Source organism: Podarcis melisellensis (assembly GCF_964234715.1).
Source record: "Podarcis melisellensis genome assembly, chromosome: 13".
NCBI classification, from domain to species: domain Eukaryota; kingdom Metazoa; phylum Chordata; class Lepidosauria; order Squamata; family Lacertidae; genus Podarcis; species Podarcis melisellensis.
In genome coordinates, this window is record NC_138545.1 from 41,051,826 (window position 1) to 41,077,890 (window position 26,065).

The window sequence follows — 26,065 nt, forward strand, 5'->3', positions numbered from 1 at the left end:
AAGTGTGTTCTCCTGCCTCTTTGGAATGGAAAACCTTACTTTCAGCAGGACTTTAAAAAAAGCCACTGTCGCACTCACAGCCCCCACCCCACCCGCCATGACTGTATTTATGTGGTTCCCATCTTAATGACTCACACACTCAAAAGCCATTTTGTAGGATACCACTGTCAGATCTTTGGCCCAAAGTTAGCAGATACTCCCCACCAATAAGCACACAAGGGGTGAAAAGGAATATTACACATTTATCACATTTGAAGAATGATATACAGAGACTGCAATATATAGAGAGAGAAATGCACAAGCCCAGGCTGGATGTCCGTGTCCTCATCACAGCGCACCTCAAAAGCGTGTCCAAAATTAAAATGGACCCCAAACCAAGGGCAAAATGCGAGAAGAGGGCCTATCAAAGTCTATACAGGATCTAGAGCTAGGAACACGTCTGCGAAGCAAACGAGAATTAGCCAGGGAAACTCCAGTGCTCTCTCAGTGCCAGAAGTATGTCCTGTCGAAGGAGCTGCTGCCTTCAGGCTTATAGTTCTCGATAGGTTTTCGAAGCATTGGAAATCCAAGGGGTGTTTTCTCAATCCCCTCTTGGGTGGAAATGAAGGTATTCCTTCTGAATAAAGCAGCAATACACTTGACCGTGGAAAGACGCAAAGGCAACTTGGACAAAGCAAGCACAGATCATGGGAGAGATCCTTTTCGTAATGTTCTACTGAACCTCCCCGGGTGACGTAACAAGCTCTGAGTCAACTGCACAAGCAGGTTAAAAGCTGCAGGCGTTGCCAGCCTACGACACAAGAATTGCACAATCGCTGGTTTCTAGCTTAAGGGGGATTTCCTCTTCCTCCAAACGTGTTTCGAAACCGTTACGTCTTTATGAATCAGTCTTCACGAAGGAGGGTCGGTTTCCAAAATACAATGCTTGGGTATAAAGCCATCGGCAAAGGAAGGAATGAGATACACACCTTTTGCAACAGATATAGCACTTTGAGGAGGTGCCACGTTATCTAGATAATGCTGTCCTTTTCTGCCCAGCAGTGGAAGGAACTGCACTTGGACCCCTGTTTTCACTCAGGTAAATGTGTCTGGATTGTACCATTTCAGAGAACGGGTAGTCTCTCACAGAAATGGATGCTCCACTATACAAAGAAGCTAGAGGTGAGGAAGATTGGTTGCAGTCCAGCCTTCTCCCTTATGTATGCTAGTTTTCTCTATGGAGATTCAGTCTGACGGGATATGGCCTAGATTAGGGGAGGCGAACCTGTGGTGTCCCCAGTTCATGTTGGACTCCCAACCTGCATCAACTCCTGGCAGCATGGTAAGTTGTTAGGTATGGTGGGAGTTGCAGTCAACAGCTGGAAGGCCACAGATTCCCCAGCCCAAGGATGTAGACACAGGTTTCCCCAGCCTAAACTACAGGTTTTGTTGTTAACATTTAAAACCCTAAACAACACAGGACCGGGATAGCCAGCAGAGCATCTCCTTCAATGAAAACCAAACTGACCTGTGAGGTATCCCAAGAACCCTTGCTGGCAATGGGGAAGCAGGCCATCCTCTGCAATGCCCTCCCTCTGGAAATCTGTGAGGCAGGGACCATGACGACTTCTAAATGCCTCTTAAAAACTCAAGTTTTCCTAAGCCTGTCCAAACTCTTGACCCTTTCCCCTTGTGTACACTGCTTATTTTTATTTGGGATACAGTTGCATTTTTTAGCCAGTTCTTAGCAAATTTCATTGAATTGTGTTGTATTTTTTAATGTGAATTTCTTATAATAAATGGTATATTTTTTAAAAAACAACAACATAAAAGCCACTGACGGCTACGATAAAGGTACACCCTTCCTAGGATCTCAGCTCAGACCTTGAATAGTGGCTGTCTCCCACCACAAACGCCACTGATGGGTTTTCACAGATCCAAGTGGCACCTCTTTAATTCATGGGAGGCCAACTCCTCCCTCCTGCTCTTCTTCACGGTCCCTGCTTCTTTTCAGCCATCCTTGTTTTCCAGCAGATGACTTCCAACGCCTTGCAGATATGGAGAAGACCTTTTGAAAAACCCGTTTCCCACCGGAGCAAAAATTGAGAGAGCCCCCTATAAGACAAGGCCCATCCATCTTGTTCACTGCACAGATAGAAAATCTGTTGATTTTGGAAGACGGGCAGCAAGGGTGGGCGTAGAAAGACATATCTCCTTAGTGTCGGGTGACATTTTCACTGGGAAACTGGAAAGCCTCTTCCTTGAAAGAGGTCGCTGAGTAGAAGCCCTCGAATGAAGGCCTGATCTTCCCAACTTCAGGAAGTAAAATAACCTTGCGGTAACAGATACAGCAGCAACATAATATGGTCTGCCTCCCGTTGCAAGCATTCATTGGCAAAGTTACAGACAGCCATTCCCATGATAGCTTGAATGAAATTCCCATGGGTTTATGCGGACAGGCAACAGGCACAACTGCCAGGAAAGTTTCTCATAATATCAGCAGATTCTCACAGAAGGGAGCACAAAAATGTTCTTTTCAGGGCTGGGCAGTACAAGCGGACTGTTAGTTGACTTAAGCAGAAGGGAGATGCTGCAGCTCAGGAAAGGTTGAAAAACAGGCAGTGCGTACGATTCTGTTGTAGGAAAACACAGATGGGGTGGAGCTGTAGTTCCAAGACATTGCAAGCCCCAAATAACTCCCATCTCTTGGAGGGGGGAAATGAAGAACTGCTCCCATAAACCAAGGCATGGCCAACATGGATTTTAAGAGCCAAAAGGCACAGGCTGTTAACAGTTTGGAGAGTCAAGTGTTGCAGCGACAAACCTTCGCGCAAGTCCAGGACAGGAGAGATGGGACAGCTACATACATCATCCCACAAGAGTTCAGTTCTGCGACAGCTCCGTAAGTCACTAAATTAGCCCTTTATTTCTTTCCAAAAGAAAAGCTGAAAGGAGCGTTAAGCACGTTAGCCCTTTGCTGCATGCACAAGGCAGAAAATTGGCTTTTAAAAAAAACAAACCCCAACATCATTAACCAGCACCAGCCTTGGGCAACCAGACCAGAGAAAACTCACACTGAAGCTCAATTGTGCTTTGGATGTTACAAGAGAAACACTGGATATAGCTGGGTGTTGGGATGCACCACACAACACTAATTTTGCTGGTGATGGTTGGGGCAATCTGGGCCATTTGCAACGCTATTTCTACAACAGAAAGCTAAGCAACCCCGTGGTTCCAGTCCCAGTTCCGCTGAACAGCAAACATGGTTAAAGTATAGAATATATAATATTTTTTTATTATTATTATTCACCCGTTAACTCCAATATATGCCAATTGTGAGCTAGTTTTTCAGCAGTTACATTCCCTTGATCGTGGTTGTACGGGGCGGGGAGGGGGGGAGAAGAGGCCAAGTGCTGATGCTAACATGTCGGCGCACTCCGAGGCGCATGGTACAATCATCAGAAGTGTCAGTGGACGGTCCGCATGGCCAGTGTAGGGGGGCGCCAGCTCCTCCGCAGGAGGGTTGCACTTCCATAGACATCTGAACGGCAACGGCCAGCAGTTCCACTCTAGCCTGTCTTCAGCGGCTTTGCCAGCACTTCTCCAGATATTACTGGTTACTGCAGCACCAAGCCAACCTATGGAAATAACCGGCATAAAGGGGAAGGGTTAGAAAAGCTTGAGAACTTTTGTTTCTTCGTGAATGGCTGCAAGCTGTCCAGTTGCACAAAAGAGGCCTTGTGCCCCAACAGTTACAGTGGCAAGGACCAAGAAGCGCATAGATGCATCTGTATACTGCAAAGCGTTATACGTAGGGCTGCCTCTGAAGATGGTTCAGGAACTTCAGCTAGTGCAGAATTCAGCGGCCAGGTTGCTTTGAGCATATTACACCGATCCTGGTTTGATTGCATTGGCTATCAAATTCAAAGTGTTAGTTTTGACCTATAAAGCCTTAAACGGCCCCGGACTGCAATACCTCAAGGACCGCCTCTTCCCATATGAACCTACACAGTCCCTGAGATCATCTTCTGAGGCCCTCCGTGTGCCTCCTCCTCGAGAGGTCCCGGAGGGTGGCAACAGAAGAACGGGCCTTCTCTGCAGTGGCTCCCGTCTGTGGAATGCTCTCCCCAGGGAAGTTTGCCTGGTGCCTTCACTATACACCTTTAGGCACCAGGCAAAAATGTTCCTTTTTAACCAGGCCTTTGGTTTATCTGATTTACATCAACGAAATGTGTTTTTTTGTTTGGGGGCGGCAGCTATTGGGTTGCTATTTTTATTAGGTATTTTATGGTTTTATATATTGATTTTATTCTGTGAACCGCCCTGAGACCCCCGGGCATATCCCTATCCTCCATCTGCGCTTGGTTGCTGGAGTTTTCGCAGAGAGGCAGATTGTTTCCTTTGCGATTTTTAGGTGTTTCCCCCCATTCCTCTTTACTAAAATTTGTTCCTTTTGTCTCCAAAAACAGGAGTGTCAACAACTTTGACCTGAACCCCAAAATAACGGGACTCTCCTCCCTAAAAAAAGGTCAACAAATATGACCTGAACTCCCCCAAAAGGGGTAGATCACTGCCTGCTTTTTTTTCTGAGAGTAGATCGCAGTCTCTAAGGTGTTGGACGTCCCTGCTCTACAGCAATGGTCACCTACCTTCTCTGGCCCCATGCTGGGGCATTTCCAATTGTAGAGATAATACTGCAGATTTCCATCTCCAATCCCGAATTTCAGCTTCTCCAGGAAGGTCTTGTTCTCCATGAGATCCAGTGCATTGAAAACATCGAAGCCCCTCTGCACAAAGAGGTACGGCAGGGAGAGACATTGGGCTTATTTGTATGCTTTGTAATTCCTTAAGATCCAGAAAAAATAGGCCAGTTTTTCCCACTCAAGTGCCATGAGAGCGAGAACGTTGCTTTAAAAAAAACCCGTAACTCAGATATTCAGGACTATCAATTCTGTACTGCTCCTCGGGTCTCCTTAACATATATATTGAGCTCTGATAAACAAGATTGTTTTTAGCACGTTTCCCCGAATGTTACATTAAGGAAATAACTAAGGAGCGCAGCTTACCATCTTGGCCAATATAAGGGCATCGTTCATGAGGTCGAGAAGTGGTGTCTTGGTGTGGACATTGTAGAATGAATAGGCCGCCTTCAAGCTCTTGTGGGTTGGGTGATTCATAATAGTGGAGGGCAGGGTGTAGAAACTCAGGAAGTCGGTCACCTCCCCATCAGTGTTCTGAAGTAAACAGTGAGATACATTTTAGAATTAAATCCCCCAGACTCTGTCAGACTTCAGTTGTGGGGGAAGCAAGGGGGCTTCATCTGCCATCGGGCCTGCCCTCTCCAACTCAGATCTCCAAGAAGATCTGATTCCTCCCTTCTCTCCAATTACCGTATTTTTCGCTCCATAAGACGCACCTAGTTTTTAGAGGAGGAAAACAAGAAAGATATATTCTGCGCAGAGCGTATAAGCTGCTCTGGCTTTTCTTGTTTTAAAGCAAGTAAAGCGAGAGCCGCTTACAAGGCTTCCGCCTCACTTTGCTTGCTCCTCCCTCCTCGCTATAAAGCCAGCAAGAGCCGCTGACAAGCTCTGCGTGGCTCTTGCTTTAAAGCAAGAGCTGCGCAGAGCGTGTCAGGGCTCTTGCTCTGCTGGCTTTACAGCGAGCGACAGACGGGAGCCATGGAAGCATCCCTAAGCTTGCGACTGCAGCGGCAGCCGAGGGATCACTCTGCCATCCAGTGCATTCGCCCCATAAGACGCACAGACCTTTCCCCTTACTTTTTAGGAAGAAAAAAGTGTTTCTTATGGAGCGAAAAATACGGTACAATATTATTCTGGTTTAGAAAAGAAACAAAATGGATCGGGAATTAAGATGGCAATGACTCTTAATGGACAGAACTTCGGACTGCGGGTGGGGGAAAGCCATGCAGAAACCTAGCACAGCAAGGAATGGGCTGAGCTAGAACCTCTCCACTGATGTGGGAATACTTGTTGCTTTTGAATTTACAGCAGCAGTCCCAAACCGATGGTCCATAAGCTTCATCCAGGGGAACTGCATACCTGTGGATTTGTGGCTGAAGACAGCGCATGAAATATTGGTGCTGGTTTTTAATTGTATTTTTATTGCTTTTGTTTCTTATATTGCAATTTACTGTATTACAATTTGAATTCTGTGGAGTTCAAACTGTAATACGGGCACACCCCATTTACACAGGCATTGCACATTTAAGTGAAATTGCGTGTTTTTGAAACATTGAAAAAGCCGGCAGACACCATGTTCTGCTCCTGCCCTGCCTCTTCTCGTGACATTTTTGGGTCACTTCCAGGTTTGACAAATACATGTGTGTGCGGACTCACACATACTGAACACGCGTAAATGTGGGGGTTGCCTATACAATAAAATACGTGAGACATAAACGAAGCAATAAAAATACAATTAAAAATCATGCAGCATCTAGCACATTGCAACTGCTGCAACAGGAAGAAAAATCATTAACTGCCCCTCAGCAATTTTCAAGTTCTCTATGGGAAAACAAGTTTGGGAGCCAGTGATTTACAATGATATTCTTCGATGTGGGAGAGCATTAAAATAGGCATTCCCTCCCACCAGCCGTCTACAAGAGCAAAATCCATTCTAACACCTTATTCAGCTTGAATGCGTGAAAAATCTGTTCAATTTGACTGCAAGTACAGCAATGCCCTTCATATATTCACTTCACACAGTTGTTCAGCTGTCTTTATCCCAAAAGAGTACGGCTTTTTCTATACTTAAAAACATGTACAGTGGTACCTTGGAAGTCGAACAGAATCCGTTCTGGAAGTCCGTTCAACTTCCAAAACCAAGGTGCGGCTTCCGATTGCCTGCAGAAAGCTCCTGCAGCCAATTGGAAGCCGCGGAAGCCACGACAGACGTTTGGGTTCCAAAGAACGTTCGCAAACTGGAACAATCACTTCCGGGTTTGCGATGTTCGGGAGCCAAACCGTTCGACTGGCAAGGCGTTCGACTTCCAAGGTACGAATGTATTTAAGGATCCTGATTCTGTCTGTGGAGTAAGGTCATAAGATGTGACACTGATTTTTTATATTATTATTGTGCATCCAGTTATCTAAATCTGCCCACTTGCATGCAATTTGTCCTACTTCATATTCCGCAGGACAGGGGAGACAGACTCTGCAGAACTCCCAAACCCCTTCTCCCCGCCCTCTGCTCACTGGCTGTGAAGCGACAGGGGGGGAAAGCGCTCCTCACCTCAACTACAAATGTGTCTATGATGTTGGGCTGGGGTAGAAACCAGTGCTCCACCTCCTCCTCATTCATGACAGGGGTCAAGTTGAAGAGCTTCAGATACTCAGCCAGAAGTTTGTGCACAGCAGGGATGTCTCTCTGCTCCATCGGCCGCAGCCCTGGGGTCTTTGGAGTCTGGGGGAAGAGTCAGAGGAAAAGGGTTTGCTTAGAAAGGCATTTGGGGACCAGAGATCCTGGCTGAAAATTGAAGGAAGGGTTTCACAGCTAGACTGGCGGTTTGCAGACCATACCCTCAGGACCGCTGGAGGATGGGCTGTGGCTCAGTGACAAGGGTGGTTTTCAACTAAGTTTTACTGCAAGGACAACCACTGAAATGAATGGGCCTGACTTGAGTTGTGCTCATTAATTTTGAGGGGTCTACGCTGATGGAAGCTTAGCTGAATACCCGCCAAGATGCCCGGTGTTCAATCTCTAGGGAATGGAAAAAGTTTGAACCCCAATAAACTAGATCCACAGGTGCCCTTTACTACCACGTCCTTCTCCAACATTTTCTAAGCAATTTGTTCTAAAAATTGTTTGGGACTGTTGTTTCGCTCTCCTTCTGCGATGAAGCAATGCTGGGTGCCTTCCCTCCAAAGTGACCCCAGCAGAGAAATCTTATCAAAGACTGCACAGCCCTGTTCTCTGGCTCCTCCTGCTGTGGAAGCTGTGCAATGCAGCGCCTGTGCTGCGCAGCTTCTGTGCCAAGCAAACCTATGCGCAGGGTCCCCAAAGCTACGTGGATGACCCTTCTGCATGCACATTCCTGTGCCTGGAGACTGCAGTCCTGGCCAGTGAAGGCACTTTTGTGTTGGCCCTGGGGCGGCTCAGACGGAAAGGAATCTTATATTGAGCTAATCATATTGCCCAGGCACAGAAGGGAAGTGACTAGATAAGGACAATTCTGGAGGGTGCATGCATGGGATCCAGGAAGCAGCCACATAAGGCTTTCTTGGGGGACCAAGTGCATTTAAGGGCATTGGGGGTGGTGGAAACTCCTTTAGACACATTTACCAGATCAGATTCTGTGCTAGTTTGCTGCCCACTGGCAGGGAGAAGTAAGGGGCACTACGACAACCCAGAATGTGGTGCTAGTGCAGAGTTGCCCAGAGTCACAGTGGAACTTCTTTTTCTGGAAATCACTGTTGCAATTATGGTATGATGGGTAAACTCAAAAGATGTGCCTCAACTATTTAAGGTGGTTCACATGGCATGGTTGCCACCCTGTAACTGTTACCAAGCAGTGCCCAATCACCTGTGTGCCAGGGCCACTCGCAAATTGAAAGATTTCCCTCTATTACATTTCAGGTTTTTTTTTAAAAAGGGGTAGCAAAAATCACCCAATCAGCACAGGGAACAGCTGTGAGCTTGGGAGATGGCCACTTGCCCAGCAACTCCACACGGCAGCCGGAAACACCAGCACAGAGCTGAGCTTAACTTACGGAGACCTGATGCTCTCCCAATTAAAAAAGGTGAACCCTCCTTATGTCCTGACTTCAAGGAGATATACTTTGACACAACAAACCACATTTGATCGACTCTGGAATCAGAATATTTACAGCCAGAGAACCAGGAAAGGGTCAAAGGCTGTCTAAATACCCGTCCAAGCGTAGGGCCACCCATCTTCTAGCTCCATGCCAGGCTAGACATATACTCCAAGTGAAGGGAAAGGGAAGCACCCCCACTCTGCGTTAGTAGCCAATCTGATGCTGGGAAAAATTCTGAAAAAATGTTGGTGGGGGAGGGGGCACATAATCACTGTATCACCCACCATCTTGGTTCTTGATCTGCATTTCCAACATTTCTGGCGGCTGATGCGTTTTTTCCCCGAATTAAAAAAAGAGCAGTTCACCCTTATACTCTACAGAGAAGCCTTTTCTTTGTCCCCCCCCCCCAGCACCTTTTTAATTATTATCTTGTTAAAGGAATATACATACATGTTACAGTATAGAACAGAAAAAGGATCATATGGATGAATGTTGTCGGGAAATGTGCCATTCCAGAATATTATAAATGACCAATGTTCTTTTTTAAAAAAACATTTGTCTATTTATTATTGCCCCTCTGTGGTTTGTCAAATGGGTCAACATTCCACCCCCCCCAAACTATTCTGAAATTAAGGGTGCCATCCTCCATGTGCAAGCTTTAGTTTTAGGGTATAAGGGAGAAGGGACGTGGGTGGCGCTGTGGGTTAAGCCACAGAGCCTAGGGCTTGCCGATCAGGTCAGCGGTTCGAATCCCCACAACGGGGTGAGCTCCCCTTGCTCAGTCCCTGCTCCTGCCAACCTAGCAGTTCAAAAGCACGTCAAAGTGCAAGTAGATAAATAGGTACCACTGCGACGGGAAGGTAAATGGCGTTTCTGTGCACTGCTCTGGTTCGCCAAAAGCGGCTTAGTCATGCTGGCCACATGACCCAGAAGCTAAATGCCGGCTCCCTCAGCCAATAAAGCGAGATGAGCGTCGCAACCCCAGTCGTCCACAACTGGTCCTAATGGTCAGGGGTCCCTTTACCTTTATGAGAGAGAACTCCCCACACAGGAGAGGTTGCCTCCTCTGTGAATGATGCTTCTGCAGTGTGTGCCTTTAGATTTCGAAGGAAACAAGCCCAGAGCACTGCCTTCTCTGGAGACCAAATAAGCAAACCTGTGGTCCCTGCGCTACAAGAGGGACTGAATGCTCCAATCACATTCTGATGCAGAGATGTTGCGGAATTATCCAGCCATGGAAGAGAATGATTAGGAGGAGGCAAGGCCAAGACAACAACTTGCGCAGAGATGCAGCTGGCAATCTTCTCTGCAGATGGATGAGCTGGGCTCAGAGGAGCCTGTAATTATTTCTTTACAGCTCGTGTGCAATTCTCTCGCGGGACTCCGGTGTGCCCTTGGCAAGATTTGGGATTGCTGTTCTAGATGCAGAATAATCTCTGGTGGTACTGAGGAAGGAGAACGGGGCGGGGGAGAACCTAAGAAAAACTCATGCTGAGATGCGATTGGGGTGAGAAGGAAATCTTTCCTGACCTCAAGAGGTACAGCTCAGGCTTCAGCTCACAAGGTACTTCTCATTTAAATGCAATCTGGTTTGGGCCCAGAGTGAGGTTTTATACAATCATACCTTCGTTCTCAAACACCTTGGTACTTGTACGTTTTGGCTCACGAACGCCGCAAACCCAGAAGTGTTCCGGTTTGCGAACATTTTTCGGAAGCCGAACGTCTGACGTGGCTTCCACTTGACTGCAGGAAATTCCTGCAGCCGATCGGAAACCGTGCCTTCATTTTCAAATGGTTTCGGGAGTCGAACGGACGCCTGGAACGGATTAAGTTTGAGAACCAAGGTACAACTGTACATGGAACTTGTGAGGCGTGGGGAAATAGTGCAGAAAGGTCGGGGTCCCCGCATGCTCTGAAACTCCTTGCCTCGCTCGCGTGAGGAAAAGTGTGGCAAATGTACAATCTCAGCTTGAAAGATTCTTACACAAAGGCCCCACTGAGGTTACTGCCCTGCCCATCACAGACCTCCGGAAGCCGATAGAGCTTCATGGTGCGTTGCATAGTCATGTTCCTGCTCAGGTGGGAAAACTTTACTTCAATCAGCTTGCGCGGATTCAGGGACCGGTGCCAGTACCTGCCGGAAAGAGGAGCCTTCCTGGTTAGACATCCCACTCGGATCCCATCATTCCTCCACGGAAGCCTTAGTAACTTGAGGCCTAACTCAGTATCACCTAAAAGTGGAGGTACATTTTACTCCTAGGCCCAGAAAGGTAGGTACACACACACACACACACACACACACACACACACACACACACACAATCAATCATCTTGCCAGAACAATGGCTGAAGCTCTTCTTGCAAGAAAGCCCTATTATTTATTTCCCGGCATCCCTCTTCCCCCTGTTATCCAGTCAGTCAGGGGTTAGAGATGGAGCCCTGCTCTCTGGGCAGTTGTGATACTTCTAGGATCTCCCTTGCCTATCGCAGCTGCAGCACAAGTATCATGGAAAGAGGAGACTTGAAGGTGTGTGTGGCGATCACACACAGGGCCCCCGGATGTTTGACGGTCTATTGACCCTGTGCCGCCACTACAATTGCTTTTTCCGCTGCCACCACCCCGTATCTCACGGGGACACACGGAGTCCAGTCAGTAGTTAACAAACAAATAATCAAGTTTATTTTTTAAATGCAGGAACAAGCTTATGGTTACAGTTAATTTTACTTGGCAGTTTCTTATTCTTAGTTCATAACAACTCCAAACTGATTATTCCAACTATCTATCTGACTCCACCTCACAATTCCTCTCTCTCACAATACAACTCTACTAACCCACACCTAAACCTCCCTCTTCCTTCTTCAACTCCCAAGCCTCAACTCTCAACTCAACTGACTTTCAAAACCTCCCACTCTAACTTTTATTACCCCCTTGCATTCTCACTGGCCGATCACATCACACCCATTTTAACCCTTTCCTTATGACCCATCCTAGGAGGCAAACGCCACAGTGCGTTTGACAGGTTTGGCAAAAGACAGGATGCTATTGGAGAGCTGACATGAGGGAAAGAACTGCGGAACTCAGAAGCCACCTTTGAGGAGAAAAAAGTAAAGCCGAGGTAAGACACCTTGACACTTGAGGTTCAGGTGGCCTCAGTGGCCCAGAGTGCCTTCCATCAGCTTCGGCTGGTGGCCCAGCTATGCCCCATTTGGACAGGGATAGCCTAACTGCTGTTGTCCATGTTCTGGTAACCTCAAGGTTAGATTACTGCAATGTGTTATACGTAGGGCTGCCTCTGAAGACTGTTTGGAAACTTCAGCTGGTGCAGAATTCAGCAGCCAGGCTGCTCACCGGAACATTACGATTTGAGCATATTACACTGATCCTGGTTCGACTGCACTGGCTACCAATTAGTTTCCAGGCCCAATTCAAAGTGCTGGTTTTGACCTATAAAGCCTTAAACAGCTTAGGACCGCAATAGCTCAAGGACCGTCTCTTCCCATATGAATCTACCCGGACCCTGCAAGCATCATTTGAGGCCCTCGTTCGTGTGCCTCCCCCTTGAGAGGTCCGGAGGGTGGTAACATGAGAACGGGGCCTTCTCTGCAGTGGCTCCCTGTCTATGGAATGCTCTCTCCAGGGAAGTTGGCCTGGCGCCTTCATTATATACACCTTTAGGCGCCAGACAAAAACATTCCTTTTTAACCAGGCCTTTGCTTGACCTAATCAACATCCCATACTATGATCTTTTTTGTGAACCGCCCTGAGACCTCTGGGTATAGGGCGGTATGTAAATTCAATATATGAAATGAAATGACACTCACCTACAGGTACCAACAGGCTTTGGCAGTACCACACCGGCAGTGTAAACAGCCTGGAAAATCCCCTCCAAGTGGACCCGCCGGGTGATCTCCCGGATCAGCACAGGGGCCACCCGTTTGGAACGCAGTTTCTTGTGCACACAAAGGAAGTTTATTTCTACCATCTTCTTTTCCCTTCAGAGGAAGAGAAAGACAACAACTCTGAAGAACAGTTTCTCTGTCACATTTTGAAAAGCGATCTGAAGGAGAGCAGGAAAGACTGTCCTGGATTTATTAAGTCTCTTTTTTAAAAAAAAAAAAAATTTTATTCATTTTACAATACAAAAATATAAAAACACATAACACAATTTTTCACAAATACATTTTTTGGAGTTCCCTCAGCTCTTCTGCAAATCCTCCGTTTTAGCTGGATTTATTAAGTCTCATATCCACGCTGAAGTCCCTATCGTCACCCCACACACTGTTTCTTTGTGCATACCCCAATTTACTGGGCTGTTTTCGGGCAATACTATTCAGTCAATATTTTACCTCACCCACACCCGGTTATTATAAAGGCCTGCAGAGCCCCAGAAGATCCCAGCCGCTACGTAACTTGTAACACGAGAGGTGTTGGGGTTCAAGCCTGGTTACTTTTTCCACGCGGCTTTTTTGCAGCACAAAATTTAAAAAGCACTCTGCACATGCCCAAAAGTCCCCTGCACATCTGAAAGGTTACGGAGCGGAAACAGTGAAAAATGGCTCCAGCTCAAATTGAAACCTTTTCTTTAATCCACAAAGGGCATCCAAAGTCAAGAGATAGAAGTGTGTGGCTTGACTTACGTGTCATATATGTGTATAGCAGCCGGGATAGCACTGATGAAGCCAACCAGCTTCTTGCTGGAAATGACTCTCACACCACAGTGCCACTGGGGCAGCCAGCCTGGAGGACGCAAAGCCCTGAAAGAAACACGGGGTCTCGTCAAAGACATCTTGATCCAAAAGTCCACGTGAGATTGCTACTGAAGCGCAGGGCGCTTTGCCAAGTAATAAGCCCGGGGGAAACCTCTTCAAGAGGCCCTGCAGTCCAGGCAGGTAATACTGAAATGGCAGATACACTTAGCATGGCAGTATAAAGCAGGTGATGGGGAAACTGTGGCCCTTGAGATGCTGTGGGACTCCAACTCCCATCAGTCCCACCAGCATGGCCAATGGTCCGATATAGCTTGGTGGGAAGATTTATCTCAGGTTGTGGGTTCGAGCCCTAGGGTGGGCTAAAGTTTCCTGCATTGGACTAGATGACCCTCGTGATCCTTTCCAACTTTGCAACTATATAATTCTGTGATAGGTATTAAGAGTCCAGCAACATCTTGAGGGTTACAGGTTCCCTCTACCGTGGTATACAGTCGCACCTTGGTTTTCGAACAGCTTAGTTCCCAAACGTTTTGGCTCCTGAACGCCGCAAACCCAGAAATGACTGTTACAGTTTGCGAACTATTTTTGGAAGCTGAACATCTGACAGGGCTTCCGATTGGCTGCAGGAGCTTCCTGCAGCCAAACATAAGCCACGCTTTGGTTTTCGAACGTTTTGGAAGTCAAACAGACTTCCGGAATGGATTCCATTCGACTTTCGAGGTACGACTGTAAAGGCAGATCGTCACACAATGAAAAAGTCAAATTTCCAGCTGCAAGTTTCATTGCTTTACGGATAGGCTTGGCAGTATATATGCCCAGTAAAATTTCAGAACTGGGGTAGCTGGGGAAGAAGAAAACAAGACTCCTAGTGGCCAGGAGATGGCGGACTGCATGACAGCACAGTAGAACAAATGACCCAAACATGCTTGATTTGTATAAATTGCAGAGGCTGCAGAATTGTCTTGGTATGGCGGTGTGCCCTTTGGAGAGAAACTCTCTTCATCTATCACTATTTTGACTCAGTGGCTGACAACGATTGACTCCATGAGTTCCAGCTTATCCCACACATATGTACCCACATTACATATGTTCCCTGTTTCTACTGTTTCCAACTGAAACTATCAGAACAGAAGCAGGCATAGAATCGTAGAGCTGGAAGGGACCCTGAGGCTCATCATCCAACCCCTTGCAATGCAGGAATATGCAGGTGGCCCATATGGGGATCAAAACCCACAACCCTGGCATTATCAGAACCACGCTTTAGCCAATTGAGCTAACAGGTGGCCGCTGACCCTTGGAAAAGGGGGATTTACATATGGGGTAGCAGTGACCCATGTTTGGCAAGTCAAGACCTTGGGTCAATATTTTAGTTTTTTCAGCATAAGGAGACAGTTTTGATTCTTATGTATTAATTTTTTACAGATGGAGACCACCGCAGAGAAATTCAGACGGACCCTTAACTCACCACAGGAGGAACTCTGGTGAATAATCAAACCGGAACATGTTGTCGTCATCTTCCACGTAGTTCTCATTCAGGAGAGTGTACAGCTCTTTGAGCTGAAGAAACCAAGAGAGAAAAGCATAATCTGCTTAAGGAAGCAAAGCTGCCTCTTAAGAGAACAGAGTTATCCGAAAGGACACTTGTGGCGAGAATTATTAGAGAGCCACTGCAGGGGAAACTAGCAGCACATTAAAATAGCTTTAGACACAGACTGGGAAAGACCCGACTTCAACTTCTACTTGTAGTTCATATCTTCTCAATCGCCTACCAGCAGAAGAATCTTAAGGACCTCCGTAACAACTACCCTGCGAAGTACTGACACAACTGACACAACAAAAAATGCTACACAATGACAAAGTAGTTTAAGGGGACAGGTGTGTCTTGGCTGCAATGTACCAAACATTTTTTTTAAATGAGATTGGGACAAAAAGGCTGCATTCACACACAATGCTCAACTGTGATTTAGCAGCTAGGGGGGTGATTTTGTTTTAAGCTACGATTCTTGGTCTGTGTGACACAACAAGCTGTAACTTGTTGACAGCGAAACCAAACCCCTGCAAAGTTTCACAACAATCCAACTTCAAGACAAGGGTTATGCAATCGGCTTGTTTAACTAGCCAGTTTGTTTTCAGCCAGGATTCCCGACTCATACGACAGGAAGTTGTTAACCTTCTTGGAAAGCAAAATCCATCTCTGGGTACAAGTCCTTTCCCTGGCTGCATAGTGACAGGAGAGGGGAGACTGCAAAGCCCAATGCTTTGCTCAGCCTTGCTACAACTCATCCAAGTAACATCAAACCATTGTTGATGTACGAGTGTAGTCTTGGGTCTCAAACCAATAACAGAGGGCCAGTTTTTAAGAGATAAAAAGATCAGGTCAATGTTACAAAAAAACAAAGTGTTATGAAATTGTGTGCATGTTTTAAATGATATATGTAAATGTTTATATCAATAATAACATCTTTAAAAGGTAAACAAGTCAATAAAAATTGACTCTTAAGAGTGCTGGTAGGCTCTACATGATCAGCAGGAAAGGTTTTGGGCCACATGGAAAAACTATGGCACAAACAAGGGCAAAATGAAGAGAAGTGGACAAGGCAGAACAATGCAGAGATGCAGGAAGAGATCCAGTTGACTCAAGCCAGCCAGCCAAGCTTAAAGCTATGAGATTAATCCTATGACAAACTTTACCCACACAAAAACCTAGCTGGTTTTCAGGAGGAATCTCTGGGCAAAGGGAGAGAAAGAAAGAGGAACAGCGGCATGCTCAAAATTAAGACAACAGAAGAAAAGCCTAACACGGAATGGAGAGGGAAAGAAGAGAAATATGGATCATCTAGCGAAGCTGTGGAAAGCCTTAGAATGCAAGTGGTCAGAATCCTGAGATGGAACAACTGGATGCTATGGTAGCCGTGGGGTAGGTTGGTGGAGATGGTTTAGAGGAGAACCTTCTAGGATGGTTAGTTCTGCTGCATCCCTACTCACCACACCTCGATCCCCCAAGTCCAGAGCATCCCACATAAAACCCTGAGGCAAAGTGTAGGGCTCCTGGCGGATGTTGTCCTTGTCTGGTTCAACGGGTCCGTGAGTGTTCACTACTTCTCCTGAGAATGGGTGGAGAAAGAGAGAGGAGTGCTGCCATGCATGACAAATAATTACCGAAGGGACCTTCCTAGCCCTCCACATGCATTAGCACAGTTTCCTGGGCAACTTCAGCCTCCAGACCCCCAATTCTTCCAGGTCCCATATGCTTCTGTCCAAGAGAACTAGTAAGATCCTGCCTGCAGCATTGCTGCAAGGGCCCACATTCTCCGATTCCCCAGCCTACCTGCAATCCCATTTCTGGGACTGAAACATCACACAGCTTGACCACTCACACAATTTACACAGTTTCTTGAGGTTTGGGGAATGCACAAGATGTTGGGGACTGCTGAACCATTGCTCAAATTGGCATAGTAACAGGCTGGAAAGATCTCTCCAATGTTTTGAGACTATTTAAAGCCAGCCAGATAGATAGAAGAAAAAGTGGAAAGGAGAAGATTATGTACCTAATTTGGGGACTGGCTGTGTGTCCCAGAACTGATAGCTGCGTTTGGTGGCTTCTTCCATTGTCTTGGCAGGTCCTTGTCCTACGGAGAACAGCTCAATGGCCTTTTGAATCTCCTGCATTCTTTCTGCTGGCAAGGTCACCTGCAAAGACACCAAAGGCACAATGAGTCAACTGACCACCATGTCCTACTTTCCCCCCTCCCTGAAAGTTTAAAATTTTGGAGAGGACATTCTCCTGCTACCCCTTAAAACCATTGAACATTCAAAGCCTACACTGCCCTCCACCCCCACCATTCCTCATCTACCCACACTGAAAACAGAACAAATGTAAATGCAACAATGTAGGTCAACCAGTCCCCATAGAACTTCCCCTGCATATATCCCCACCAGCCTTTCTTAATTTAACTTTATGGGTACCCAAAAAAGAACACAGTATAGGGAACGGGAGGCTCAGGGAGTGGAAGAGAACGGGAGGATGGTTCAACATGACCAACCTGTTGCAAAATATTTTTGCTTTTTACCTTTACTGTCTGATCTTGGGCTGAATCAACTTGATCCGACTTTTCCTTCTTCTTCTTCTGTTTCTTTTTCTTCTTTTTCCCCCCACTGTCATCAGCTGGGCTTAAGCCACTGAGGAAGAAATGAAACATGACTGATGGGACTTTACAGATCAACTGCTAAGAGCAGGGCTTGAAGGGAGCTGGGGCCGGGTGCCAAAGTCACAGTTTGCTTCTGCGTGGTCTCTTTTGACCAATACACCTTGGGGAAACTCACTCTTTCAAGCTAGCTCCTTAGTGGATGTACGGGAAGAAAGAAACCACTGCTCTGACTCCTTCCATCTTGCAAGGCTGGAACCCCAAATTATACAGACTAAATTGCATGGAATAAATGTGTGCACTTCACACAATCTGTAGCTTCTTGTGGTGTGGGGGAAGGAGGGTATCTCTGTGTTCCAGTTTTGCAAGGAATTGGGAAAGAAGGGTTGACTGCAGTATGTGACACGATTCATTTGCTCAAGTTATCTGAGGCGACCAGGTCTTCTGCAATTTTGCCTCGGCCCCATTTTTCCACCTTAATGAGACTTTATTGAACCGCTTGTGGGAGAAGCCCTGACAATACTGCACCAGCACTGACTAGTTATAACACAGTTATGGACTATCCACACAGCACAATGTGCACACTCTTAGCTTGTAACTCCTGTCTAATTTAGCACAATGGTGGCTGCTGCAAAGACGAAAGACAATATACCTTGAGCATTCTTTGCAATCCCCTTTTTTTACCTAAGCTGCAAAGTAATCCTCTAGCACGCGATCTGTCGCTCTTCTTAATCACTGTTTTGTTATTGTGGATTAAAATAATATATTGGCCTTGTTTTCAGGAAAAGGAAGGTATAAAAATTAAAATAAGTTCCCTGTACCCACAATGCACCCACTCTCCCACACCACAAGTATCTTTCCACAGAGGAACATCTGATATGCCACCATGGAACACTGGTTTGAAATGTCCCCCTACATGAATCTACATGCCTGCCATGGAAATTCTGTGTGTTGCATATGATTCTGGGGTATCTTCCAAGGGAGTGCTCTCTGTCAGCACAGGGTGTCAGCAAAATCTACTGAGCCTCACTGCAGCCCTGCACAAGCCAAGTACACAAACCAGACAGCATTCTCTATTAGTAGTGTGCAAGCTGTTTGTTAATGGCTGGCAAACCCAAACAAGTAGCAAAAGCTGGCTTTAGGCCCAAGATAAGAGCTTCTCCCACAACTTTAAATCCTAATGGACTCCACCAAGGAGCTGCTGCAGAACCCGTCTGTTGGGAAAAGATCCTGGGGATGAAGGAATATTTTATGTGAAGCCTCTTGGGCTTTGCTAGTGCTCAATATGAAATTTTACCCAATTCATCTTTGTGGTAGTACACTGCACGACGCACTGACACACAACCTGTTTTTTTTAGAGAAGTTTATTTTGTTTTGTTCATTGAGTGTATTTATATCCCACCTTTCTTTCTGGAACCTAAGGCAGCATAAATTTCCTTTTATTAATCATGCATAAGTTGCTAAGGAATTCCAGGACTCTAGAACAAAGGCTGAAAGTCATTCTTTGAATCTAACTTCCTCTAAACCAGGAAAACAATCAATGACATGATTGAAGCACCCCAGACAGATATTTGCATGGCTTCAACTATAAAACCATTATGCTACAACTTCTCTGGGTTGCTTGCTTGCTGCCTGATGACTGGCTCTTCAGATTATGAAGTTCTAATGTTAAGCTAAAATCTACATCCTTGCAATGTAACACTCATTGCTTCACAACGGAGACTTCTCTGCTCCAGTGTTTCACACTGACTGCTGAGCCACGCTACGTCAAATGTAGGTGCTTCTAAGTCCTACTTGGCAAATCTACAGCTAATACTTAAAGCAAGTAATCTTTTCAAAAACCAGAGGGATAAGTCTGGACTAGATATTAAGGAATCTCGGCATAGTGTGGTCATGCACTGCAGTGGAACCAAAGAGAAAATCAGACTGCAGCATAGAGCTATTTTAGCACAGACTGATCACACTCTGCAGTTTTGCACACAATGAAAGTTTTACACACAATTGCCATTCATGTCACAGTTGCCAGAGAATCTCACCAATCTCCTTCACTGCAAATGCTCATACACTCAAAAATGTGATGCTCACTGGTTATTAGTACAGGAGCAATGATCCTACTGAGACAGCAGTGAAAATACTGTTTCTCAGTGGCAAAAGAAAGTACTCCATGACAAAGTACTGTAAGTGTTCATCTGAACAGGTAAATACATGCTCAACAGATTAATATAATAGCTATATTTCCACCACCTGAATTTTAAGTGGCTCTGATGTTTCATACATACAGGGTCAATGCAGTCTTCAAAACAAACCATGGTTAAGAATTATGAGGCTCATTCACAATGAGCACATACAGGCTCCTTAGATGATGTCTGGGAGTGGGAGGAAACCTGGACACCTTCCCCCACAGCCCCAAGTGGAATTAAGAGGAGAGAGAGAGGGGGGGGAGAGAGAGACTCTTCAGCTGCAGTGCTGTATCTTGTGCCCCAGATCTGGCAAGACAAAGACAGCTATAAAGCTAGAAGGCTCTTCTCTAAACCTTTAGTAGGGCCCTTCCCAAGCCTACTCACTTCCACCAGGCAGTTAAGCCACAAGATCTAGGTCGCATTGTGCACCACTAGTTGAGGGCAAAGCAAATCAGGTGCCTCCATCAAGAGTGGATGGTTCCAGTTTACTGAAAGAAGCAAAACCAAACAAGAAACACACACCCGAAAGAGAAGGGCAAAGAGGATCCACACAGCCCCCACACCAGGGTCACAAGATAGTGGGAGCCATGGAAGCAATGCTTTAAGAGCCTCAATTATACGCCCATGTTGTGATATCACAATCCACATCAGCAACTGAAGTCCTTGGTTCAAATGTGCCCTCGCCGATGCATTCACAAAGACTTAGGCATGCCCCTCTCTTTCCATTCCCCTCTACAAAATTGGAATAATAAAACCTACCTTACAGGAGCTGCTGTAAGGATTTTAAAAACAAAGCGACTTTAATATCTTAAAAGCACTTTCAACCCAAAAGTGCTTTTAATACAATTAAAACTAGGAAAAAAAACTATACACGTGCTAAGTATTGTTTTTATCGGAAAAGTTCCAGAATCTTCCTTAACTCTTACCGTATCATGTAAGGAACAAAAATTGCTTTCTGGGCCCAATTCAAAGTGCTGGTTTTGACCTATAAAGCCTTAAACGGCTCAGGACAGCAATACCTCAAGGACTGCCTCTTCCCATATGAACCTACCAGGTCTCTGAGATCATCTTCTGAGGCCGTCTTTCGTGTGCCTCCTCCTCAAGAGGTCCAGAGGGTGGCAACACGAGAACGGGGCCTTCTCTGCAGTGGCTCCCTGTCTGTGGAATGCTCTCCCCAGGGAAGTTCGCCTGGCGCCTTCATTATACACCTTTAGGCACCAGGCCTACATTCCTTTTTAACTAGATATTTGGTTGATCTTATTGACATCCAATACCCTTTTAGAATGTGGCTCTTTTTGGCGTTTTTTATTGGGCTATTGTTTTTAATTTATTTTATATATTATGATTTTGTGAACCGCCCTGAGATCTTCGGGAATAGGGCAGTATATAAATCCAATAAATAATAATAACTATCTCAAAACCCACAGTTCAGCAGCTTCCACAGATTCCCACAGTATGTTGAAGGAAGCCATGACTTTGTAGATCTGGATTATAGGTGCTACACCACATCAAAGCAGAACATGGAATATGAACCAAGAAGCAAGCCAAACCAGACTGATTAAGCCAGGATAGCCTCACACGCATATTCCCACTGTGGCAGCAGCTAAACCAGAAAACCAGTTTGGTATCAGAGCATAGGGGTGAGTTATAATAAGATTTGTAGGATTTCTCCAGCCATGTCTTGTAACATTTGGAAGCATTAACACCTGGAAGATTTAACAAGCAGAGCTTTAAGTCCTGCTGCTCATGACCACCTAATGCAAGTTCTTCAGATGATCTCTGCAGGACTCTAGTCACCAACCATTATCAACACAACCACTGCACTTAGGCCAAAGCCTCAAAGCTACCTTCCCCCAAAGGACCTTGCCAGCAAGTCCAAGACCACTTTTGGGGTTCCCATTACACCACTTTGGGAGTGTCACAATTTGGTCCCGAGTGTGTCAGTAGCGCCTTCCTACTTTAGGGGAAATTAAAAAGCCTACTTTACAGAGCTATAAAGCTATACAGTGTTACCTCCAGTTGCGAACGGGATCCGTTCCAGAGGTCAGGCCGCATCCTGAGGAATTCGCAACCGGAGGTGCCGCTTCTGCGCATGCACGTGGCATGTAGAGTGCTTCTGCGCATGCGATGAAACCCAGAAATTTACTTCCGGGTTTGCCGCGTACGTATCCCAAAGGATACGTAACTGGAGGTGAACGCAACTAGAGGCACCACTGTATGTGACTGATAATAGTGACAAAAAGGAAACAGTTTTGGCTGGGTCATCTAAAAACAGACACACTTTAAATGACTGAAGGTCCGTCCACAAACCAGTGACACCTATTGCAGAGATAAAAGAAGCCAAAAAACCTCAACTTTTCAGGTAAGAAGCCTCTAGAAAGATGAGCCAAGTGCTGCAGCTACTGCTTCAAAGGCATTTATTCCTCCCTCTGTCAACCACCTACTTGTGTGACAGGGTTGTTGTACCGCCCCCCCCCCAAGTTCTAAGCACTCTTTGCAACAAAGGAGTGGAAAATATGCACAAGCCGCTTTGTTACCTGCCCAAGCAGGGCAGAAAGAACAAATCATTTCATTAGATATAAAAGAGTACTGTAAGTGTTCATCTGAACAGGAAAATACATGCTCAACAGATTAATCTAATTCAATAGCTACATTTCCACCACCTGAATTTTAAGTGGCTCTCATCTTTCATACATACAGGGTCAATTCAGTCTTCAAAACAAACCGTGGTTAAGAGGCTCATTCACAATGAGCACATGCAAGCTCCTCAGATGATGTTTGGGGGCTATTTAGAAATAGAAGAACTGTTTCAGGTCATAGAGTGCAAAAACAGCCTCTCCCTGTACTTAACAAACCTTTTTCCTCAAGTATATATAAAAAAACAAGAAGTACACAGCAAGACACTGGCTGGTTTGACCGTATGTACAGTGGTACCTTGGGTTAAATACTTAATTCGTTCTGGAGGTCTGTTCTTAACCTGAAACTGTTCTTAACCTGAAGCACCACTTTAGCTAATGGGGCCTCCTGCTGCCACTGCACAATTTCTGTTCTCATCCTGAAGCAAAGTTCTTAACCCGAGGTAATATTTCTGGGTTAGTGGAGTCTGTAACCTGAAGTGTATGTAACCCGAGGTACCACTGTACTCTTATAACACTCTAACGGATTATTTTTTCTTGACAATCTGGATCTAACTCAGGCCTATGGTAAATGAAAATAGCCCCCTTAGCTCTTTTGCATTTTGCAGCCAGAAATTGTATGTGTATGTGGAAGCTACTAACTTTTGAAGACATCATCATCATCTGTCTCCTATAACAGATCACTGCATTTAAAATGCTTTCCACCCCAGTTTTAGATCAAGCAGTGATCCAGGAAATTTTCTGCCTTTCCCAAAAGCCAACAAGTCAAATTTGTACTAGGGAGTCTACTCTGCAGGCACCTCATAGCAGAATCATATCCATGTCTATTCAGCAGAAAGCCCCACTGAGTCCAATGGGGCTTACTCAATGGCAAGAGCATTACTACCCATGCTAGTAATTCTCAAACCATGTACTGTGGCATGATTTACTGGGAGAGAAGTGTTAGCGGGTCATCAAAAAAATAAAACTACATAATCAGATGTTCCTGTGAGCCCATAGCACCTGTACACAGGGGAGGCTGCTCAGTGCCACCTGCCTTTCCTTTTTTCACCAGGAGTTACACTCAGAACAGTTCTTCCTGCAAGAACACAGGGGATGGGCTTCCTTGATGCAGGTCATCCTTATTCTTTCTTACATCACCAAAACAAACATTTATTGTTACAAGTACAAAAGTGTGCATCTTATTTGAATTCAGAAACAGGTGTGCGCCTCAGCTGTTGTACATTTCCCAAATACTGTTTTAGTCAGTCCTGGCAAGTCTCTTTTGTGCAGATGTTCTTGTTCTGAGACTGCTAGTGCAGCTAATGACTACTTGGCCTCTTTGAGCCCAAGTTCCATAGTTCTCTGTGTAGGTACAACAATCAAAAATAAGCTTAGCAGCAAGGGTGAAGACTTTGAGGAGGAATGGCCATATTCAAAGAAATGCTTGTTCATAACATGTCCCTGTTTTCATACTTGTTGAACAAAAAGGCACTAGATTGATATATCCTGGGAGCAAATCCTGTAAGGTTGGCCTGAAAGCAACTGAGAAACCATTTAAAAAGCAGCACAAAAGCAGCAGGGTGATTTCAAATAAGGGTGATTTATGTCAGTAACAAAAAAAAAGGAGATATAAGCAGCTGATCCTAATTAAGTTTCCCATTGGTACTTCATATAATCCCTAATAATGCTACACATGAATTGGTTAAATTACACTACTTAAAAAGGCACATTCATAGGCAGAAATGCTTTTTAAAAAAAAAATAAGAATGCAGCAGAGGCTTCTCGTTTGGGTTGCAGCTGCCAGTTTTGCTTTCACTCCCTGACCCACCGCCAACCAGGTCCCTGGCGGTGCCCATTAGCTGGCTTATCCCTCCAAGGCCTGGGGCAAGCGTATCCTGCTGCCCCCAACAAAGGCTCTTTTAACAGCTTTGTGAGAAGCAGAAATTCAGAATCTCCAGCCAAGGTGTGTGTGGAAATGCAACTCTTGTATTTCTGCCCCTCGCCCAGCAGTTTAAAGGCACAGGAACTCGTGATGTGCAATAACAGCTTTTTTTTTTGGGGGGGGGAACCAACCTTACGCTTAGAGCTACAAAATAACATGCATTGCTATACAAAAAAGCATGCAATAAAAACCGTTCCAGTCTCTCCTTCGCCCAGGCTACACTTTCCCTCAAGCTCCTGCTTTTCAGCCCTCTTCCTTCACACCCCCCTATAACCCCCAAATATCTAGGTCCCGGACCCCTCCCTATGGCGGGTCTCCTTATCCCTCACACGAAGCAGGCCCGGCAAACGCTTCGCCTTCGCGGTCACGCCGCTGGTCTGCAACGGGCGAGGAACCAGCGGCTCCCCCTTTCGGACTGGCAGAGCAACCAACCACTCGGGACGCAACCGCCCAGTCGCCTCAGCCAATCAAGCGCCGCACCAAGGGAAAGTGGGCAGGGCCGGCTTTATTTCCCGCCTCTTCTCTCCACCTCCCACCGGACCGCCTCCCCCCCCCCCTCCGCCGGTTGTGTATCAGGGCGGCTCCCCTCACACCAGAGAGTGGAGGCCCGACCCGGACCGGCTCCGTGCCGCTTACCCTCGGTTGCAGTTGTGCTCGTCCTCATTCTCGCAGTCGCTGCAGTGCTGCTGGTCGTTCTCCTCCTCCCCTGACGGCCGCCTCACTGCTGTATCACTGTCGTCCGCCATCTTGGCGAAGGGCAGCCGCGCCGGCTGCCGCGCCTGCGCAAAAGAAGCCGAAGACGGGCCGCGATTGGGCGGCCGGCCGCAAGGAGCTTTGGGACTTGTAGTCATCTCTTGGCGGCTCAGGGCGGGAACCGGAAGCGCAGCGCACGTGAACCGCGCTGGCGCGGCGGCGGGGGGGGAGCAAACCTTGGTTGCCTGTGCCTTGGTTGTCAATGCTGTACAGTACTAGGAGTTGGGAGGTTTCAAGTCTGATGAACGGCGATATGGAAATTTTATTAATAATAACCAGTGCTTTTTCCTGGGGGGACGCATACCCCTAAACATTTTGTGAATTTTTATACTTTTGTCCATTTACTATATTTATTTTTCCTGATTTGAACTATAAAATGGTGATTTTCTTGGGTAAAAAAAAAGCACTGATAATAATGATAATAATAGACCCTTCAGGCAGGAAAACCCCAAATGTGACAATAATAATAATAATAACAACAACAATATAATTTATTATTTGTACCCCGCCCATCTGGCTGTGTTTCCCCAGCCACTCTGGGCAGCTTCCACAAAGACCAAAAATACACTAAGATGTGACACATTAATAATAATAAACCCTTAAGTGGGAGAATACTAATGTAACTGTAGGGTGGTGCCTTTATCAACCCCCTTGCAATGCCGGAATCTCATTTAAGTTGGTTCTGGAGCAGCAGCAAACAAGCTTGCTCCATCATTCATGTGACAACTCTTCAAATATTTGAAGATGGCTAGCATATCTCCTTTAAGTCTTCTCCAGGCTAAACATACTCGACTCCCTCAACCGTTTCTCATAAGGCTTGGATTCCCAATCCTTATAGATTCACAGATTCCAAGAATTGTAGAGTTGGAAGGGACCATGACGATCACCTAGTCCAGTCCCTTACAATGCAGGAATATTTTTGCCCAACATGGGGCTTGAACCCACAACCTGAGATTAAGAGTCTTGT

The 26,065-nt window shown here is 46.0% G+C and overlaps 1 protein-coding gene across 1 annotated transcript; it reads right to left on the bottom strand.

Annotated features, from left to right (window-relative positions):
• Positions 1–222: 222 nt before the first annotated feature.
• NMT1 (N-myristoyltransferase 1) lies at positions 223–25,140 on the bottom strand. Its single transcript, XM_081884181.1, has 12 exons — positions 24,982–25,140; positions 17,531–17,639; positions 17,009–17,150; positions 16,446–16,564; positions 14,926–15,017; positions 13,389–13,505; positions 12,573–12,743; positions 10,776–10,884; positions 7,228–7,398; positions 5,046–5,213; positions 4,629–4,766; positions 223–3,617 (listed from the first exon to the last, which is right to left on the bottom strand). Exons 1-12 carry the CDS (start codon positions 25,089–25,091, stop codon positions 3,597–3,599), a joined length of 1,467 nt encoding a protein of 488 aa, XP_081740307.1. The 5' UTR covers positions 25,092–25,140; the 3' UTR covers positions 223–3,596.
• Positions 25,141–26,065: the final 925 nt, after the last annotated feature.